At 33.1% G+C, this 23,313-nt stretch overlaps 2 protein-coding genes across 2 annotated transcripts; both read left to right on the forward strand.

The window, feature by feature from the left end:
- The first annotated feature begins 5,100 nt into the window (after positions 1 to 5,100).
- On the forward strand, positions 5,101 to 12,526 carry LOC114309927 (putative protein phosphatase 2C 9). The gene is made up of 6 exons (XM_028255803.2): positions 5,101 to 5,470; positions 5,580 to 5,735; positions 6,709 to 6,948; positions 7,053 to 7,329; positions 11,851 to 12,005; positions 12,075 to 12,526. Exons 2-6 carry the CDS (start codon positions 5,697 to 5,699, stop codon positions 12,213 to 12,215), a joined length of 852 nt encoding a protein of 283 aa, XP_028111604.2. The 5' UTR covers positions 5,101 to 5,470; positions 5,580 to 5,696; the 3' UTR covers positions 12,216 to 12,526.
- An 8,307-nt stretch (positions 12,527 to 20,833) lies between these two features.
- On the forward strand, positions 20,834 to 21,571 carry LOC145822075 (uncharacterized). Its single transcript, XM_082918662.1, has one exon. It carries the CDS (start codon positions 20,834 to 20,836, stop codon positions 21,569 to 21,571), a length of 738 nt encoding a protein of 245 aa, XP_082774788.1.
- The last annotated feature ends 1,742 nt before the right edge of the window (positions 21,572 to 23,313 follow it).

Raw genomic sequence — 23,313 nt, forward strand, 5'->3', positions numbered from 1 at the left:
GAGTCGGGCATAATCTAGTCTGCCTGAGGAACTCGCATATTAGTGGCTGAACTGGGAATCGGAGACTGGTCTCAACAATGGATATTGCAGTGAAGGGAACAAAGCCCGGTTTTCCCCAGGGCGTGGTATTTAGTTTGGCTAATGAGAGATGGACATCATCAGGAATGTTGTAGTCCTTACGAAATTCGGCAATGGGCCCAGGTGAGTTTACTAAGAATCGGTATTTACCCATTTAACTTATATTGTTTATAAATTAGCACGGTAGCCTAGCTCAGCGTTAAGATGACGTTGAATATCTCGGTTGAGTGTACAAAGGTGTGCCTAGCCAACCTAGTCAAAGTCTGCAAAGTGGAGAATAAAAAGTGTTAAGCCCAGATCACTGGACCGGGCTAAGCAAGAAGACAAAATAAATATAACCCTAATTCAGCTAAATGGGTTACAACCCATTCTTAGTTCGGTTGTAGCACAAGTTTTAGCTTGGCTATTGAGCAGGAAGGTTCTTAGATCGGTCATGGCACAAAGAGTGACTCAAGGTTTTTAGCTCGGTTATTGGGTGAGGTTTTCTAGTCCGGTTGAGTACGCACCTATCACAAACAGGTTCCTAACTCGGTCGTGGTGTTATTGTAGATCGAAAAGATTGTATTCCAGATTGAGTAGAGAATTCCGTTATTGTGTAGTTGAGGTCTATATATATGGTTTTTGGGGATTTAGTGGTCCTTACCCATTTATGTGAAGACTATAGGAGTGCGTTTTGAAAAACATATGTATATATATATTTCTATAATATATATATACTCACGAAATGAATAGAAAAAGAAAGGATTGAGCCACTTACAGTTTTGAAAATGAAAAGAAGAATATCAACGCAGTGAGGATGCCAGCTAGAGCGCCAGTTTTGTAGGTGTTATGGTCGTGAGTATGGATACTCAGAAAGCAAGGAGAGAAGATGAACAGTGGAGTGTTTGATTCAAAAGTGGGGTTTTTTGTATAAAGCACAAGAATGGGTGGGACTATTCAAATTTTTGGAGTACGAAGGCGGTTGTGACAACTGTACTTGACCAGTGGAAGCCAGCCATGTGTCCAAGGGAATAGATAACGATTAGACGTGCATGGGAGATGGAATGATGTGCAGGGGAATTGACAAGATGTTTTTGGACCGGGCAAATCGGTAGCCCGGTAACAAATAAGCTCGGTTGGAGGTTTGGAACTTTAGCTCGACTGGTAATAAGTAATCCCAAATCATGCGTTGCAAATGGAATTAAGAAGCAATTGAGAGGGAGATTTTATGTGAACTAGGGCCGAGCTAGGCCCAAACAGTGTAATGGACCGATCTGTGGGCCGTGGTGAAAAAGGCTTCGCAACTGGACCTTGTTTCTGATAGCTCGGTCAGAAATGGTTGCAATTAGCTCGGTCTCTGTATTCCAAACCGAGGTATAGTTGAACAATGACTGAGCTAAGCATCACCCGTGAAAGCGCTGAGCTGAGTGTGTTAGAAGGTTAAAGATAGCTCAGTTGTGCTGTTATTCTACCATGGTAAAACCATCTCACTTGGTTAAGCAGTAAGGAGGGGGTGGAAAGATATGCATTATCTTTCTAACTCCTGGAAGGACTCTGCTGAGGAGAATAGAGTCCTACTAGGAGTGTGCAAATCATCTCATTTGGTTGGTAGTGAGTAGGGTGTGTGATTCCTAGGAAGATTCTAACGAGGAAAGTTGGAATTCTACTAGAATTATGCCGGGCAGAATCTATAAAAGTTTATAACAAGACTTATGTACAGGTATCACAATTTTGACTCTCAAATACACAGAGCTTTTATCTATTGTCTATTTGCTGACTTAGGCATCGAAGAGGTATCCGGCACACACCCGCCGGCTAGCTCACATTTGTGTTTTCAGGGAGTAAAGCGACGACGTTTGGAGGAACGCAAACTTGATAAATAGGATTATACGATAAGATTATTTCATGCTTGTACATTAACCAACCCTACTTCACAAGTTTCATAATAATTAATGACAATTTATGTCACAATGCTCAAAGTTACTTTAAAAATAACTTTCAAATGATTATTAACAAAATAATAATCAACACAAAAGATTCCTCAATGTACTTCCAATTAAATAGAATGACACCACTGTTTAAACTATCATGTTTAAACTTCTCTAGTGTTAATGATTGCTTGGGGTTGTTTGGGATGACCTAAATAAGTGTACTTTTTGTCTTTTTACGAAAAGATGTGTAAAAAAGTAGAGAGGTGACGTGATGAAAAAAAGATAAAAAGATGGATTATTTGGAACTTCCCAAACTTGGCCTTAATATTGTAAGAATACTACTACCACATTCAAACAAAAAATTATTTACACATAAAATATATTTTCCACATAATACTCTAAAAGAGATCCATTGATGATGTTCATCATCACAATCACAAATTAATTAAAAATTTCACAAACTTTTAAATAAGACTTTATCTAAATTTTTGACATAACACTGGAATTAAATTAGTCAAAAAATTAACACATCACGTAATATTTCATAAAAAATTCATAACAATATATGATGTCATAAAATCTCATTGCAAATTAATTAAAAATGCTAAAATTAATACGTGGGTGTAAATGTCATCAATAGTATGATAAACAATTACTGACTGAGTCAACAAATCTATTAAAAGTAAATTGAGTTACATCTACTCTACACATACATACAATATGCATCATATACATCTTATTTTGTTCACAATTAAATATCTTGAATAAAAATTTATTTTATTTGGTGTCATACCTAGTGAAACAGAGAAACAAAACGCCCACATGAATACATGCTAAGACCACAAACCAAATAGCAAACAAATCAAGACTCAAAGGAACTATAAAATATGCGTAAAAAATAATAAACATACATATGTAGCAATTGTAACAATTTCTCTAATCATATGAATATAATATTCTATAATTGCATGTGCCAATAAAAAGTAACAAAGAAGTACCAATTCAAGTCTCATGTATCAATAGAAAGTAACCACAAAATATCGGTTCAAGTCTAACTATATTCAACAACAATAATAGTAAAACAAAAAGAACAACATATGACATATGAAATACCAAAATTGTGATTATCAAACCTGATAGACAGATTATACAATAAAATATGTCGTAAAATGAATTCAAAATCTATGTACAAAAATCACAAATAAATTCTGATATTTTAAAAATCTGTGCTAATGAAATAAATTCACACATCAACAATTAGGAAATAAAAATGCATTCAGAACTAGTAATTAAAATATTCTATATAATGAAATTATGATCATCAATAAGCTAAGCTAGCACCGGTTCACAAAACCTTTTCCTTCAAAAGGCCCAATTCTAATATGTTTTCTTCCTTAACGATGGTTTAAAGAATTAACAAATCAATGTCTTGCCTACCGTGATAATAGGAAAAAACAGATGTAATAAAATAATAATCTATATAAACCAGGATTCTACCGATCAATATCTATTTTGTATAAAACAAAATACGAATTTGTTTTAAGATTGTTAGAATAATCTCTTATGTGTACGGTGTGAAATAAGTAATCATTGCATCAAATATATTACTAAATTATATAAAAAATATGAGTTGAATATAACGTAAATTATTTGGGTAAAACCAAACCAAACTATATACAGAGAACTAGAAATACTTACAGATATAGAAAACTTACAAATAGATTGTAAAATCTGGAAACAAAACCAAATGTGATCGAGACTTATGTTGGATAATATTTCCTTAAGACAAATCCATCCCTCGCTATGGTGCTCACGAGTTTTTATTGGCTATTCGTCTCTCAGGATACAATGATCAAACCTTGCAGAAACAGCACTACCACGGTAAGTCTGATGAACCTTACCGTGCAGAATTCTCTTACAGAAAAGACAGAGTGCAGAAGGAAAGAAACACAAGATGAATTGTATGCAAAATGAATGCAATGGGAGGCCTGTTTATATAGATGAATTGGTGGTTTTTCAAAAGGTTATGGTGACTTTTCAAAAGAGTCACCTCTATTTCATGAAAAAGTGCAACTAAAAAATATAATTATTTTTTTTAAAGAATTTGAATTTTGAATCGAATCCTATTCAATTTTGACTCAAAAAATTAACAAATTTATCAAAATAAAATTAAATTTTAAATTAAATAAATTTTGTTTCAAAACCATTATCAAATGGTGCATTTTGGAGTCAATTTCTCATTTATCTATTAATGGTTTTCAAACTATTTTTTTTAACAAAATTACCTCTTTACTTTTTTGCATATTTTTTTCCAAAAAAAGTATTAAAAAAAATAACTAAAATGTTAGCTTTTTTTTTGCTTTCCAAAATAGGCCAATGTATAGGATGTGAGAGAAGAAGAGAAGAGAAAAAAAGTGATTAATTAATGTGTAAGAGAGAGAAAAATAATTTTAATTTTTTTAAAAAAATTAACCAAACAAAATTTTCAATTTTTATTTTTTAAATATCTGTCAAAAACAAACCAAACAAGACGTTAATATTTTAGGGAGATTTGGTCAAAACTCCTTTATAATAAAATTTTAATATATTAAGGACAAATACAAAAAAATTTCTTTTAAAAATCCAATACATACTATTATTATCAAAATATTAAATTTTAAAATTATATAATTTTTGATATAGATATCGGTTTTTAATAAAATTAGTATTTTTTAAAATTTTCTCATCAAGATCTATTAAATAAAATCCATGTTGACTATGAATTTTTTTTTAAAAAAAAAATATTACCGTCGAAATTGATGTAACCAATAACAATAACATGTTACTCTATTTGATAGTAAAATATCACTCTGTCTCACAGTAAAATGTTATTTTGTTTGACAGTTACTCCGATTCACAGTAACAAATTACTATGATAATATTATTAAAGAGAAAAAAAAGATGATATTTTATTTTATTATTATTCAATTATATATTTTCTTTTTAAAAAATTTATGAAATAAAATAAATTAAATCGTTTTTTTTACCAAACAAAGGTCTAATACTGAGATTTTGACTAAATTTTTTAATATTTTATTTCAACAAATCCAAACTCATATCGTAATACAGCCGTAACAGCAATTAGGCAAGAATATAATTTTTGATTGGAACAAGGTGAGAATTTAACGGGACTTTTTTCGGTAAGAGTCTATGGACAGCAAAGTCAACAATGCCTAGTCTTCCATTTTTGCCCCTTTCTTTTTGTTTTTTGCCGAAGACTCACTCAACTCTCTCTGAAGACGGTTACGAAAAAGAAAACACAAAGAGTATCGCCCATTAATTTATCATCTCAAATCTTTATTTATTTCTTTACGATTGTTTTATGGTCTCTCTCTTTGTTTCTTTTTCTCTCTAACTAGAACTATTGTTTGTATATTCAATTGTTTGAGCAAACGAACCCAAATCAAGTAATTTCTGGAGGTTATTCAGAGTCTTTTGAATCAGTAAGTCAAAATCCTGAAATACCCAACATGTGTTTTTTGCTTTTTTGGCTTTCTGTGTTTTTTTGAAGTTTTGTTTGTTCAAATTGAATTCTTGTTTTTGATGATGTAGGCTATAAATTTGGGGGAGATTCATGGTGTTTTGAGATGGGTTTTGTGTGAAAATTCGATCAGAGGACAGCAAGTGGTAGATGTAAGAGTTTATAGCTTTTTTTTTGCAAATTCTTTGATGGACAAGTTTGCCTGCTTTAATGCTGTCTGTGTTCAGGTAACCTTCTCATCTATTTGTTGTTCTTCAATGATTTATGTTTGCTGATATGGAGTTTTAGCACAGGGCGTGAATAAAATTGGGTTATTGCAATTAGGGGATGTTTTGTTGTGCTGGATTTCGAGGGTTTTCGTATACATACATATTATCTAACCCCAGGAAGGGTTGACATCAGGGCCATTAGGAGCTAAACCCAACATTCTGAGGTTGCGTTTGGACATCCAATGGTCACACTTTCACCAACTAAAATTGGTATTAAGAAAAGTTGGTGACTGATCATATTTCTTGGTGTAGAATCCTTTCTAGATTTCAATGAAATGAAGAATTTTTAAAAAAGAAAAAAGAAAAAGAATGGAATAAAAGAAACTTTATAACTAGGATTTGCTCAGTTTTTGCATTATGGTCTTGTTCTAGCATAATGTGTCAGTAGTATGATCTCTTGGTTTATCCAAAAAAAAAAAAAGTCAGTAATATGATCTCAATTTGTAAGATGACAGCCATTTCACTAGTGGCTCCATTCAAGATGTAAGGTTTTTACCTTGAAATGGTATGCAAAATGTCAATGGAGTCGTTCATTTTTCTGGTACATCCAAATGGTGGTCCCAATAACCCTAAAATTCCATCACATTGAATGTAAGGTAAATATTAGAATTAAAAGCGTTACAACTCTGGGATTGGCTATGTTTGTGCACACAAATTCTGATAGGAATGAATAAGTCGTGATTATAATCGCAACATTTCTGCAGTATGGCCTCTCTTTACTTAAAGCATATAATGAGATCACTTTTTCATCCTGTTAGAAAAAGATATAATTTCAATACACAAAATCTTACTGTATTAATTTTCATATAAAGTTAACCTCACAACTCATTTCCTTGAAAGACATATTGATGGCTTGATGTAATGTTTTTGTTTTAATTTTTTTTCCTGATATTGCCTTATTTGACTGGTTTTCGATAAATTGGGAGGTTAGTGTGTAGGAGTGAATTCATCATATAGCTCTGGTAAGGGAAGTAGCCATGAGAGTCAAATCAAGTATGGTTTCAGCCTAGTGAAAGGAAAGGCTAATCATCCAATGGAGGATTATCATGTCGCTAAGTTCATACAAAGACAAGGACATGAGCTTGGGCTGTTTGCTATCTTTGATGGCCACTTAGGAGATGGTGTTCCTGCCTACCTGCAGAATAACTTGTATGACAACATCCTTAAGGAGGTGGGGTGATTCAAAACTGAAATAAATTGGTTGCATATTTGGTTTAGTTTCATAAAAACAAAAAAATTGATGCTATATTACACTTGTGTGTTCAATTGTTTTAGGAAGAGTTTTGGACTGACCCAAGAACATCTATCTCAAAAGCCTATGAGAAGACCGACCAAGCAATTCTTTCACACAGTTCCAACTTGGGAAGAGGTGGGTCTACCGCTGTTACAGCAATTCTGATAAATGGCCAGAGACTGTGGGTAGCCAATTTGGGAGATTCACGAGCTGTTCTTTCAAGAGGAGGTCAGGTAATACAAATGTCTACAGATCACGAACCTAGCGCGGAACGAGGCATGATCGAGAATAAAGGAGGTTTCGTCTCAAACATGCCAGGTTATTTGTAAAAACCATTGTTTTATAACCCATTGATCAAAAAAGTTAGCTTTTTGGAATTTAAATGTGGATATCACTATTCTCTTTTTCAGAATCTATTTAGTGGTTAGTAACTTAAGATCTACTTATCACATTTGAAGTGAGGCTGTGGCGTCAAAATTTTTATTTGGGTTTTTAGTGTGTTGCAGAACTTATATCTGTAGGTAGGGATTCTGATAAGCAAACGAATTTGAAGTTTCTTATCCTCTCTATGCCACCCTACTAGCTTCCAAATAGCATTGTTAAGAATAGGAATTTGATTATTATTATTTTTTAGACTTTTTATTTATTTATTTCCGAAGAGGATATATTGCATTTTGATAATATATAGGATCTAGAAATTCTTTATTAAGTATCTTAAACATAGTTCTAATTCCAAATACAGTACAGCCAAACCATAAATTGACTCTTTCTGTGGTTCAAACTAGAACTAGTCCATCTTGACAGAAGGTGGTGCAATCACTTTAAATGCACCAAAAACATAAAAATGAGAAATAAAATGAAACGAAACTGTATGTATACACTTTAGTTTGTTTTAATTCATTAGCTCCTGAAACTTTGAGGTCTATTATTTTTGGATTTTTTGAATTAACTGATTTGCTAAGAAGCACGGACACTTCTAAAAAGGTGGCGTGTCCGTGTCGGACACCGACACTCATCAGGCACCCTTCCGACACGTGTCCGACACTCATCCAAACATGTCTTGATTTTTTATAAAGAATTTAAAACTTGGACACTCTTCGGACACTTAAGGACATGCATGTCCATCGACTAGACACACGAAACTAATTATAAATTTGAACAAAATAACTTAGAATAAGATGATAGAGGAAAAATAATGTCAATTTATACAAATAAGTGTTATAATGTATTTATTTATTGTCTTAGAATGACATGTTCATATATATGACATATAATAAATATATAAAATTATATATTTTGTCCGTGTCCCCCACGTGTCGTGTCCTACATTTTTCGAAAATTGCCATATCTGCGTGTCCATGTTGTATCCGTGTCGTGTTAGGTGTCCGTGTCCGTGTCCGTGCTTCTTTGCTGATTTGTCTTTTTGAAAAGTAGTAGTTGTTATTCTGCTTAGTAATCATTGGCTACATTACACAGACTTGGGTGTAGGTATTGGGTGTGGGTGCGTATCTAGGGGTCGGACACTTAAAAATTAAAAATTAAAAATTGAGAACACGTGGATATGAATCCAAATTTGGATACGGATATGTGAATATGTTAAATAGTTATTTTTAAAATATATTTATTATATGAAGATGAGTTTAAAAAAGTTAAGAAATAATAGATTCTGTTAAAAAATTAAAAATTATATTAGGTATAAAATAAATTATACTATATATATAATTTAATTTGATATATTATATAAATTATATATATATATATATATATATAGAGAGAGAGAGAGAGAGAAGATGAAGATCGAAGACCTAATCGCAGGGATGCCATCTTTCTTCTTCGTTTGCTATATCCACTTTCTCCATGTCGTGTCCTGGTCGGATTCTGTACCCCTACCCGTGTTGTGTCGACATGGGTACTTCACCAAATCTGATGAGTCCGTGTAACGTAGATCATTGGTTTCATGTTCTAAATTTTGATCTTCATTTTTTAGCAGGGAGATATTTCTCTTCTGTCTTTTTTGTTCCAATCTAATACTTTTATCATTCATGAAGATGTAATACAAGCATTATATCTTGTCATTTAAGAAGGACTAAACTTCATTAGTACTTATAGTACTTGCAGAAGTACAAAGGGTTGGTTTGGGGTGTCCTAAAAAAGTGCACTTTTTGTCTTTTTACGAAAAGATGTGCAGAAAAGTATAGAGGTGATGTGATGGAAAAAAGATAAAGAGATAAAGAGATAAAAAGGTGGCTTATATAGTCTATGCCAAACCAGCCCAAAGTTTGTGTACTTTTCCCCATCTAATACTGCTGAAGTGAACTGACTAGATTACCCATATGAAATTTATGCAACATGCATCTTAATCAACAAAAGATGCAGCATGATCCAATATGCAATAAAGTGAATTAGGCGTAATTTTCATCAACTGAATGAAAGGCATATTGCAGTAAGTGTATGCTACTTTGCTACCATTTTGTCATGCAAATTATCAATTGAATTTAGAATATAAGCAGTTTATTTGATAACTCAAACTTTAGGCTTTAATCTCATAAAAAAGGTGCTTTTGTTACTTATCAAGAAAAGGTGCTTAGATTCAACATACAGATCGAAATCATTTTTTGGTTTATTAGGAAATCCATATTTTCAATTCTTCAGAATTTCTGTCATTCATTCTTGTCTTTTAAGGTGCCAACATTTTGTTTTAATACCCAAGGCTGTTGTGTAATGGGATAAGTTGCTTATTTTGCTGTCACCTTTTATCCATTAAATGGATCAGCTTCAAAAAGGTTTTTTTTCCCCTCCTATTAATAAGTAACTATTGTAAGAAAAATGATATACAAGCCCACTTTTTAGATCCATTTTATAGACCCAATAATGTGTAAGTGATAAAATTGGTTGATGATTAGAGAAGATATGAGAAAGAGTGTTACCTTTAATATCCTAATTGATTGACACATCATTGGGCTTAAAAATTGGGTCTAATTTTTTGTCTTGAGTGGCAATGCTTCTATTGTAATTATCTTCACACTCTAGGGAAAGAGAAATCAAATTTCTTGAGAATAACTATCAATTTTCTTGAGGATAACTATCAATTTTCAATCTAGTATTGACTTTTGATGATTGGATTGGATCATTGGCCGGAAAGAGAAGATGGTACTAGTTTGCTAGTGAGACTAAGAACCTAATTGGGAAAGCATGCACAACACAATTTTAGATAGAAAAGGTCACCTTCTAGCGTTGGCAGAGAGTAGTTAATCTTTTGGTCTAGAATAGGAACCCTAGTTTTAGGTTGAAATATGAAAGAAGTTTGCAAGAGTCGAGCCAACTCATAAACGAGCACAGGTACAAGCTATCGGAACTGTTAGTCAGAATACTCATAAAATTGGGTCGACGCCCTCCTCCCCTCAAATTGTACTTGCAAGTTTCCCCAAAGCAAGCAATTTTATTTAGCTTGCATGCATTGAGATAGAATCCTCCTATTTGTAGGAGGGTTGGGTGTTAGACACCAGCTTATTTGAGTCCATAATCTCACATGCTCAGGTAAAGACAAAGGGACACGTTGTTTGCTTATCCCCCAAATAAATAAATAAACTCAATAACTTGGAAGTATAGGCCACTAATACTAGTGGGGGGACAGTCCTCATAGGTCTCAGCAGTTGCAACGTGGCCGCATATGTTCTTCAGGTACAGGGGACATTAGGCATGTGATAGTCAAACTTGGATGGAGAATCGCTTGACCGATAAACCTAGCCAAGGATGTCGTGTGTGTCATCACAAGCAAGGGAGTTAGCATGCTTGAGTGGAGGTTCAGTCACCACTTCAAGAACAACATAATGAGTTTTGATCCTTCATTGGCTTTTCAACGACTCTTCTATTATAATCAGAATGCTTGGTTTGTTAAATTGTAGAGCACCAACCCATCTAAAAGTTTAAGTTGTTAGTGAGGGTATAACTTTAATTGTTTATTCCGTAATGGGGCTAAACCAAACTTGTGGAAGTATTTAATAATATGCAATGAGACTTGAGCCATTAACCAAGGGGCTCTAGCCTAGTTGGCTATTCCTTCGGCCATGAGGTTTCTCCTAAGGGGAGGTCTTGAGTTCCACTCTTAGGAGTGGAATGGGAGGGCAAGATTTTCTTGCAAGGTGTATGAGCGTGAGTTTCAACTCCCTTGATTGCTAATCTAACAATTAACTACTAACTTTTGCCAATCAAAAAAAAAAAAAAAAAAAGAAAAAAGAAAAAAACATGAGACTTGAACCATTAACTCATTTAAAAAAGCTTAAATTGTTAAGGAAATTGATTCAACAATTGATATCAAGCTATCTAACATTATTGAATAGAATTGAGGTTGGAGAACTATTTAGTCTTGTCGTATTTTTTAGTATTAAACCTACAAGCTTATTATTTTTTGTCCATGATTCAGTATTGTCCGAAATTCCTTGATTGTGTTTTAACATGAAATATAGTTGCCAGCGATGTTAACTGTTTCTATGAAACGTCTTTCTTAGCATTCTAAATTCTGTAGTGATTTTCTGAAAATTGCCTTGTCAACTTATTCATATCATGCCATATTTGTGTCCCATGTCCATATCCTTCTTGGACATCTAATATGAGGATATGACTATGAGTATGTCTGATGCATCTCTCTGGATTGCTTGTATTGTATGAGCACTTCCTTAAAATGAACATAGTTTTCTTGCATGTTTTTATCTTGCTTGAATAAAAATTATGACCGATAATATAATTTGATCAAACAAGGTTCTCAATTGGACTAAAGTTTGTATGGCTGTTACTATGAAAATAGGCGTATAAATGTTATCTGTTGCACCTTTCTATCAGGGGATGTTCCTAGAGTGAATGGACAGTTGGCTGTTTCTCGTGCTTTTGGAGATAAAAGCCTTAAATCACATTTGCGGTCAGATCCTGACATTCAAGATATCAATATCGATTCCAGTATTGAAGTTCTTATCCTTGCGAGTGATGGTCTTTGGAAGGTGATGCATCTTTTCTGTGACATCTCACTGCATTTTTTTATTTTTATTTTTAACATTTGATTAGTTCAGGTAATGGAAAATCATGAAGCAGTTGATATTGCAAGAAGAATCAAAGATCCCCAGAAGGCAGCCAAGCAATTAACCTCTGAAGCATTGAAGAGAGATAGTAAAGATGATATATCTTGCGTTGTCGTTAGATTTAGGAGATAAAAAAAAAAACTTTTAAATTGCAAGATATATTTAAAATAAGAAAATTGCCAGTGAGTTGCCAAAATTACAAAATTGCTAGGAAAACCATAAAGGGGAGAATGGAGAGCATCTCCTGTAAATTTTATGCTCTTTTTGTTGGTTTCTGTTCAATATTGTTTTGGTTTCTTCTTTTGAGTTTGTTAGCAATGTGATATATATCGTTTGCTAAATTGTGTGCAAGATTGAGCAGCTGTGTAGATGAAGAACATGGGTTTGATTGCTAGTAATAGGAATTTTTGTGATAAATCAATATGGTCAATTTGAAGGACAAAGTGGTGTCTGCGTTTTCTACGAACGCAGGTTGTGTGAATGGATTGTTGCAAAAGGATTGTGTATAGCAGATGCTGAAACAACACTTCTAAATTTAAATCTCTCAAAGTTTCAATTTTGAAATGGGACAAACTGACATCGTCTCATCTTTTCTGCTGAACTTAGGGCTGCATGAAATTCTGTTGGAAAGGAAAGTAAGGTGTGAGGGTTAAATGGGGTGCCATTGCCAGCAATTACTAATCACCCGGTTCATGTTTTAGCGATTTCGTTGTTTTATTTTGTTTTGTTTTGTTTTTAGAACGGCCATTCGTAACTTCTCTTATGTTATTATTTTTAAAGATTTACAGTTGAACAAACCTATCCATTGATTATATATTGCTCTTTATGATTAACATGCATGTCAAATTTGAGATCGACCAGAGATTAAGCTCTCATTTGGACAGTGCTTCGGCTTAACATAAGATTTTATGTTATATTTGAAAAATGTGTGTTAGTGGGAGAGAAGAGATAGCTGTATGATAGGTAGTTTGGCTGTAAGCGATATTTTTTAATGGTTAATTTTGTAAAATGTGAATGAAAATTCTTAATTTTACACCAAATATAAATTTATGGTGCTCATTTTGTTAAAAATGAAAAATTTGTAAAGGTATGAACAAAATAAAAATAAAAATAAAAAATAAATCAGGGAAAACTTTTGATTTAATTTTAAGAGTTTTTCTTGAGATTTTGGATTCAGACTTTTGAGTCAGTTTTGATTATGTATATTTTTCAGTGAAAATTTTAATTAATTATCAAAAAAATTTAATTTTTTTTTTTTTTTTTTATAGCTAGAAGTCTCTATTTTTATTTTTTATTTTTTAAATAATTAAAAGCCAAATTAAAAAAAAAATCAGGTTAGTTATTTTCTATCTCATGGGTTGCTTTAGGGCTAAGCAAAAAATTTGAAAAATCCGCAATTTGAACCGGTCCAATTCAATTCGGTAGGTTTGGACTAGTTTTTTGAATATGTGATTTGGTTTTGGTTTGAAAAATTGGAGAATCAATTTCCGTTAATCGGTTTCAGATTTGGCTTAATATTGAACCAGACTATATGTAACTTAAATCATATATATACTATACATCCAAATTCATACAATCCTACCCTCTTTTATATGATGGGTTGTTGCTATTCTTATTGCTATTTCTGTTGTTTTTTTAAAAATTATTTAGCATAATTTTGTAATTATTGTTGCTACGACAAAATATTTGTTTGATGAGAGTTTTATGTTTGCTACATGTTGAATAATATATTTATTTACTAGATATTATGTTTGTTTAAGTTAAGTTTCGAAAAATCACAGGTAAATTAATGTTAAAAATGTTATATGATTTTTCTTATAAATAGATTATATAAAACCATAAATCCCAACAAAGCCAAACTGTGTTTTAATGGTTTGGTTTGGATTGATTTCATGATTTAAATGGATTAATTTGATTCCAATTTTTGTGAAACCATAAACAATAATTGATCTTAATTTTGTCCCAAACCGAACCACTCTTGACTATGCTCACCCTTGCTTGAGATGTTGTTGTTGCTTTTTTTTTTTTTTTTTTTTTTAAAAAAAAACAAATTATATCAATGGTTTCTGTAGTTTAAGACTTGTGTCACTTTGATCATTGACTTTTCAATTGTGACACATTTGATCTTAAATTTTGAATATTATTCTAAATAAGGATAATTGAAGATACCATTGCTTAATTTCAAGGGTAAAATCGTCAGTTTGATAAAATAGAAACTAATTTGACAAAAATAAATGTCAAAAAAATATTATTGAATTTTTAAAAATTATTTCTACACACTAAAGATAAAATTATATAAAATTGACATATCTTTTAGACATTTACTTATTTATTTTATCAAATTAATTTTTATTATGTGTTTAGATGATGATCAAGTAATGGGTGGTTATTTTTATTTTTATTAAATTAGTTTCTATTTTTTTAAAAATTAAATATGAAGTCAAATTTGATATCATAATTGAACCAATCTATTAAATCAAAAAATTCAAAATTAAAAACATTTCATATATTAAGGGGTTGTTTGGGAAGACCTAAATAAGTGCAGTTTTTGTCTTTTTATGAAAAGATGTGCAGAAAAGTAAAAAAGTGATGTGATGGAAAAAAGATAAAAAGATAGATTATATTGAAGTTGCCAAACTTGGCCTAAATATATCGATTACACATTAAAATTCTAACAACCATCTATTACATAATCGTCTTCCAAATACATAATAAAAATTAATTTCATAAAATAAATAAATAAATAAATGTTTAAAAGATATATTAATTTTTAAAAATTAAAAAATATTTTTTGACATTTATTTTTATTAAATTAGTTTATATTTTATCAAATTGAAGATTTTGCCCTTGAAATTAAATAATAATATTTTCAATTGTTCTTATTTGAAATAAGATTCAAAATTTAGAATCAAATATGTCGTAATCAAATACCAAAATGACACAAAACTATAAAAACCGTTAATATAATTCGTCATTTTTTTTAAAATTATAATAATTTGAAAACACAGCATTAAGTTTGAAGTCGTATTTTTAAAATTTAATAAATAAAAAATATTTTTAAAAAACTTATATCTGAAAAATAAGTTTGGTAACTAGGGTTTGATAAACAAACAAAGTGCACAGCCCTGATAGATCGTAATTACGGTATACGACACAGAAAACCCTAATAAATACTGAACTTGCAAAGGCCTCTCTAGGTCTCGGCTGAGAGAGCTCATGAGGCACGAACACAACGCTGTGCTCTCTCTCCCTCTGCCTCTCCCTCTCCCTCTCCGTAAATGCTAAGAGAGAGAGACAGAGAGCACTAATATATCTTCATATATGTATATGTGTTTGTTTTATGTGTGTATAATTTAATTGCCTCTTCTTTCGGCTGCAAGAGCAGAGATCTGATGATCTATTTCTTGATGGCTTTGTTCTGGAGGCACATATTCATCTCTCTCTTCCAAAGTTTTAGGGTTTTTTTTTTATTTTTTTAATTCTTCTCTCGCCTCTCTTCCTTTGGAATATTCTGATATAATTTCAATCTTTCAATGTTTATTATTCTAGAAATTGTGATTTTTTTTTTCCATCTCATTTTCTGGCTTGATGTCTCTGCCTGTTGATTTCATTTGTAGATCTCAAACTTTTTTATAAATTCAAAATTCACACAACTTTAAAAGTTATATTTATTTGTTAAGAGATTAATAGATTGTAAATATTATTTTACTTTTTTTCTAAATTATTTGAGATAATATTGCCTCTCCTTTCAGCTTCAAGGGTATCAAATTCTTTGTTGGCTTTGTTCTAGAGGCATAAATAATTTTGTATCCATAGTATTAGGGTGTTTCGGAGAATTGGTGTTCTTCCATCTCTGGTTTCCCTGTCTATGGTATATACATTTTTGTTCTAGTATATTTTTAGGATTTATTTGTCTTTATAACCAAGTTATTTATCAAAAATGAGGAAAGTAAAGTGTAAATTTTGAATTTTGATTTTTTATGTAAATGTTGCATACTTCATTCTCTTTTTATAAATATTAACAAACTTTTATAAACTAAGTTTAAGTTCAATCTTTTTCTTAAAAAAAAATTTAGGTTGTCAGGTTTAAAATGTAGAAATATTTGATATAATTTTGAAAAAAATTCACCAATAAAAAAATCCAAATTAAATATAAAAAAAATAGCCCTTCAAAAAATATTCGAGAAGGCAACTTTACTACTTGCCAAATTGGTGCAGAATATTGTTTTCAAGAGTAATTTTCTTTTAAATTGGTAATAATTTTTTGGTAATGGAAATGATATGAATCCAGAATTTTTAATCTGGAAAATATTTCAAAATTTTATAAATTTAAAATTAATAAAATGTAAGTTACACAATAATGATGTTATTATTTTGAAAACATTGGGTGATCTAATTTTCAATGAAATTGGTATGGGAAGCATGGATCATGGAAATTGATTTAAAATTAATGAAATGTAAGTTACACCATAATGATATTATTTTGAAAGTAATGGGTGATCCAATTTTCAATGGAATTGGTATGGGAAACATGGATCATGAAAATTGATTTAAAATTAATGAAATGTAAGTTACACCATAATGATATTATTTTGAAAGTAATGGGTGATCCAATTTTCAATGGAATTGGTATGGGAAACATGGATCATGAAAATTGATTTAAAATTAATGAAATGTAAGTTACACCATAATGATGATATTATTTTGAAAGCAATGGGTGATCCAATTTTCAATAGAATTGGTAACGGATGGTAGAAAAACAGTACATGGAAGGATATGAGATTAAAAAAAAAATAGAGAAATGTTTTTTTTCCCTATTTTCAGCCCTCCAAATCCCCCGAATGAGATAGGAGAGAAAGAGATGAGAGGGGAAGAGGAGTCTACCGTCGCCTCCGCCCGATCGTCGCCCTTCGTCGCTCGTCGCAGCTCCACCTCTGCCTCGCAGCCCCCGCCTCTCCCTCCTCCTCTTGCTTCTGCCTCTGCCTTCAACCCAATTTTGTTGGCCCCCTCCCCTCCAGTTCTTCTTCCTCCTCCTTCCTTCTCTTCCTCTGATTCTCTTCTGAAGAAGAAAAAAAAAAAAAAAATCAAAAACACGTCGTTTTTGAATTCGGGAGATTCGGGGAGGCTGTCTTTCGAACTACGTAGCACATCTCAAAAAAATATTTTGAAGATTTAATTCTTGAGTTTTAAAATTAACTCTAATGAGTTGGCAGTGGCTTTATCTATTGTGATGTGATGTTTTAGTCATAGTTTATTTTATTTTTTTTCTTTATCATGACATTAGTGTTCTATTAGAACGTCCCAAATTAATATTCTTAATCATTATTGATGGGATAAATGAGGAATGAACCTTTTTTGACCATTGAATTATGACCATCTATTTTTGCCAATTAAATAGTAAACAAAAAAATATTTGGATAAATTATACTTTACTCTTTATGTTTGATCATTTTTATATTTTTAATTTTTTTAATTTAATTTTAAAAATTATTTTTGTTAAAAATTTGATAGAAAATGCTATAATAACTATTATATAACGTAAATAATATATTATTATATTAGAATTTAAATTTATGTTAGAAATGTAATTTTTTTTTTGGGGGCGGGGGAACAAAAATATGAATTATATATAATAAAATATTTTTATGTTACATGCCTCTTAATGTGTGATTTTTTGTCTAATTTTTAATAGAAATTAATTTAAGTAAATTGGAAAAAATTTAAAACATGAAAGACTAAAGTGAAAAAAAAATTTAAAAGTCAAAGTAAAAAAGTGATCAAACATAAAATGTGTAAATGTAATTTATCCAAAATATTTGTGGATATCATGTTGGGCAAATTGTGGATCTCATTACTTCCGGACTAATCATTTATTATTAACAAAATGAGACTAATAAATAGTAATTTTTGAATGTTATTAAATTTTTAGTTTGGATAACATCAATATGTGATAGTCGATAGATAAACAAAAATTCACAAAAACATAAATAGATGAGGCTAGAGATTTCAGGATTTGCTTCTTTTAAGGTTTCAGTTTCAACTCTCCTCATTAGCAAAACTTTTAAGGTAACAGACCATAGGGTAAATCCTATTTTAGAATGCTTGATCAAACTGAAGAGATCTAGTCTGGTGTGCGTAAATTGGTCTAAGATACTCTATGTATCAAAAAATATATATATATACTTTTACGGATTCAATGACTTCTTAGAGTGAATTGATGAAAAGAAATAAAGAGAGTAAATTTTTGGATAACTGCAAATTTTCTCTCTCTAAAGAAATGTCAGCCACTACCGTCGGCAACATCTCCGACCAGTGTAACCAAATTGACCTAGCAAAATCGTCTGAAAAGCAAGACCATCTTACCAGAAGTACCAAGAAAATCAAAAGCTCTATCTCCCAGGTACAAGACGAGATGGAGCAGGTAATAGTTATGGAAATAGAACCCACTATCGAGATAGCTCACTCGCGGGTACAAGACGAGATGAAGAAGGTAATGACTATGGAAACTGAAATAAACATAGAGACAACTAAATTACAAAAGCCTGCAACGACAGTGATCCCTCCTTCCAAATCGTTCAAGGAGGCCTTGAATACGATTCAACGCGGTTATTATTTGTTTGACAATAGAGTGGACATTCTCTCATCAAATAAAGACGATGATGACCACCACTCGTCAGTCGAAAGTACCTTCTCAGAGCACCTGGGCATACCTAAAGTCTCGCTACCAAGGAAATTATTGGATAAGATAAGAAGGCCGTAGAAAAACATGCTAATTAATCATCAGGTTACTGGGCAAAAGTATTGGATACAAAATGCTCTGCTCTAGGGTGAAGAACATCTAGGGCCTTATTGGTGAATTCAACACCATAGACTTGGGGACTAATTATTTTCTCTTTAAATTCTTTGAACCAGAGGACTATACCAAAGTTTACATTGGAGGGCCTGTGTGATACTAGATCATTACCTCACGGTTTGAAGGTGGGAGCCTAACTTTAAACCATCAAAAGCCTTTGAAACCACAACCGCGGTATGGGTTTGGTTTCCGGAGCTTCCGATTGAATACTACCAAGATAAAGTCTTGTTTGCCATTGGAAAATTTATTGGAAAACCTCTCAAAATTGACTGGACAACGACTATAGCTACCAGAGAGAAGTTTGCCAGAGTGTGCATCGAAATCTATCTCAGCAAACAATTGCGGCCCAAATTCATCCTTGAGGACAAGTACTATAATATTGAATACGAATCTCTTCATCCTTTCTGTTTCCTTTGTGAAAGAATTGACCATCGGAAAGAAGCATGCCAATTCAAGGCCCCAAATGTTCCATCGACGACGACCAAACTAGCCGTTTCCAATGAAATAGTCAACATCACCCAAACCACATCTAGCAACATTAACCTGCCATCGGTCAAAGAAAAAGAGGTAGAATTCGGCCCATGGAGGCTAGTTACCAAGTGGACTCATAGACCAACCCAAACAAAGAAATATAAAGAGTCCACAGGCCCATCTCCAAATCCTAACAAATTTAAATATCTTGAAGTGGACCATGTTGACCACGAGGAACCTAACAAGGATAAGAGCAACTTAGGCACTGCAACAGCGGCAGATCACGAGCATATCACCCAATCAGGCCTAACTCAACCAAATGACAATAGAGGTAAGTCCAAAATTGACCCAGCCCATCCCAAATCTATGGATATAGAACCCAAATCGAAACCTCATCCTAATTTGAAGACTTTGGAAACCAGCTCATCACATCAACCCTCTAAACTACAATCAGAAACACGTGATGATGCTCTAAAAAGCAACACTAGCTGCAGTAATGAGATCATATCTTCAGTAAAACCAACTGACATGATATACATCTCAGCAAACCCATCACGACCAGTGGACCCAACCATGGTAACCTTTACTCACACAGACTCCCCTTCTAAGAACCCAACCCCCATAAACACAGTTAACGAATTCACTAAGGAAGCTTAGAGAAAAGAATTGAAACCACCAGACCTAGGTATTACTACTAATGAAGATTCCAGAGGGCTCTGAACCAGAGTCACCGAAGTTGGGAATGCAAGAACACTAGAATCAGAGCAAATCAGTGGGTCTATTATTAGATCTCGAGAACGAAGTAACTCACCTTGTCGCTTTCGTTTGGTGGATCAAACAACTCCAACTGAACATAGAGACACAATGAGAGAACAATCTAGTGAAGCCACTTCAATCGATCTAGATGGCATCCATGAGGTCTGTAAAGGACGACCACTGACGCATCCGTAGCATTGTCAAAGATTTGGTAACTAATACATCCTTCTCCTGCCCTTCTATGGATTTGTTAAAGCTACTTATCTGGAATTGTCGCGGTGTCGACAACACTTTCAAACGTAATCTTGTTGAGATTATTTGCATTCATAAACGAAAATTTTAATTATGATGGAAACAAAGGTGGCTTTTAGTACAATGGGCAACTTCTTCAATACGTTGGGTTTCGCAGCTTCAACAATTGTCAATCCCATTGGCAGATCTGGAGGTATTTGGATTGTTTGGGACACTAGCCATGTTAATGTTAGAGCATCGTCTGTCAACTCCCAAGCCATCCAAACCACTATCCATAAAGAGGATTGTGAGGAATGGGTCCTAACAGCTGTCTATGCTAGCCCAAACCCCTCTCTTAGGGACATTCTGTGGGATGATCTTGAGTCAGTAGCATAGAACATGGAGAAACCTTGGTTGGTGGCTAGTGACTTTAACGACTATGGTAGCCAAAATAAGAAAAAGTTTCTTTACAAACCATAACTCTAGAAGAACCCATAAATTTCTTGTTAGGGCGAACAACTACAAATTGTTAGATTTGGGAAGCACTGGTCCCAGACTCACATGGACGAACAACAGACAAGGGCTTGCTAACACCATGGAAAGACTTGATAGAGCTATGTGCAATGCAGACTGGAGGACCATGTTCCCTAAAGTGACTGTCCGAGTGCTCCCTAGAACATATGCAGATCACTTTCTATTAACAGTCCACACTCAAGGTATGCATTCTCTAAATCCCCTTCGCAGGCCCTTTCGGTTTGAAGTTGCTTGGATGTCTCACCCTGGTCTTTTAGATGTGGTGAATTCCTTCTGGCAAGATATGAACAACAATCTTCTTCAGTCCATAGTTGAATTCACTCTCAGAGTGTCAGTGTGGAATAAGGAAATATTTGGCAACATTTTTAAAAGGAAGAGACTCTTACTTGCTAGGATAGAAGGCATCCAAAGAGCCCAAACTACCAGTTTCTCTCATAATTTACAGGCCTTAGAGAAAGACCTCATCAATCAATACAATGTCACCATTTTTCAAGAGGAAATGCTTTGGTTTCAAAAATCTCGTTGTAAATATATATCCCTTGGTGATAAAAACACTAGATTTTCCTATGTCTCTACCATCAACAAGAGAAGGAAAATTAAAACTAGATCACGGAGAAAGAGGGAATCAAGGCCATTATCTTAGATTATTTTTCTGATCTCTTTAGACAAATTGACACTCACATTCTTAACCATTGGTGTAATATTGCTCCTAATTATTTTACTAATGACAATAATGTTGATTTCCTCAAACCCATATCTAATACTAAAATCTTGAGAGCTGTTAAGAATATTGGTGGCTTTAAAGCACCATGAGTGCCTTTAAAGCACCAGGAAATGATGGTATGCAAGCCATCTTCTACCAAAAGTATTGGAATATTGTGGGTAAGTCTGTTTGTGATTTTGTCACTAATTGTTTTCATAATACCAAAGTCCCCAATACTATCAATGAGACCTTAATTGTGTTGATCCCTAAAGTTGATAATCCTAAGAACATCAAACAGTTTAGACCCAGTAGCCTTTGCAATGTATCCTATAAGATCATTGTGGGTAGACTTAGACCCCTCCTGGATAAAATCATCTGTCCTAACCAAAGTAGCTTCATACTTGGGAGAAACACAATTGACAACATTATTATCATGCAAGAGATCCTTCATACTTTGAGAAACAAAAAAAAGGAAAAAATGGAGGTATGATTTTTAAAATTGATCTAGAAAAGGCCTATGACAGACTCTTATGGAACTTCATTAGAGATACTTTGTATGAATTTAAACTTAATGAGAAATTGGTGGAACTGATTATGTCCTTTGTTATCAATAACCAATCTTCTATACTCTAGAATGGTGAAATTTTGGATGGTATTCATATTGAGAGAGGACTTGGGCAAGGTGATCCCCTCTCACCCTACCTCTTTGTGCTTTGTATGGAAAGGTTATCCAACATGATAAACCTTAAAGTGAATAAGGGATCTAGGCAATGAATGAAAGTTTCTAGACATAGTCCCCCTCTATCCCATATGTTCTTTGCCGATGACGTTATTTTGTTTGCTAAAGCTGACCACACTAACTGTGCAACTATTGTGGATGTCCTTAGTGACTTCTGTGAGATCTCTAGTCAGAAACTTAACCACTTGAAATCAAAAATCTTTGTGCCCCCCAACCTCTCTTTTAACCAAGCGAGGTCCCTAAGTAACCAGATGGTATCTTCCTTACTTGTGACCTTGGTAAATATTTGGGATCCCCTCTCCTTCACACAAGGATTTGCAAACATAAATTCAATGAAGTTATTGAGAAGCTGAAGTCTAGATTATTAGGTTGGAAAGCTAAAAATCTCTCCCTTGGAAGTAGGATTACTCTCATTCAATCAGTTGCCATTTCTAGTTATAATATGCAAACGTTAGAACTCCCTAAGACTGTTTGTAATGAAATAAACAAAATTAACAGGAATTTTCTATGGAGTGATATTGAGAAGGAAAATGTTTGAGGGCCACAAAATCAATGGCTCAAATGGCTCAAAACTGCCAAAATGACGTCGTTTTGCGTCGTTTTGTGCCCAAAACGACGTCGTTTTGACAGTTTTGAGCCATTTGAGCCACTATTTTGTGGCCCTCTAGCATTGTTGTATTGAGAATAAAAGGAAAATACATCTTGTCAACTGGGATAGTGTATGCAAAAGCAAAGAGGATGGTGGCCTTGGAATTAGAAAAGTTAGAGAACAAAATTCAGCCCTCCTCACCAAACTTGGGTGGAATTTACTAAATGACAATAGCAAACTCTGGTGCCAAATCCTGCAATCCGAATATTTAAGAACCACTTCTTTCTTCAACTGCCCCAAAAGAAAAATTCATCCCATATCTGGAAGAGTATCTGTCTCACTAGAGACACCCTT

This window comes from Camellia sinensis, chromosome 3 (genome assembly GCF_055761805.1).
Source record: "Camellia sinensis isolate YWXY chromosome 3, ASM5576180v1, whole genome shotgun sequence".
NCBI classification, from domain to species: Eukaryota; Viridiplantae; Streptophyta; class Magnoliopsida; order Ericales; family Theaceae; genus Camellia; species Camellia sinensis.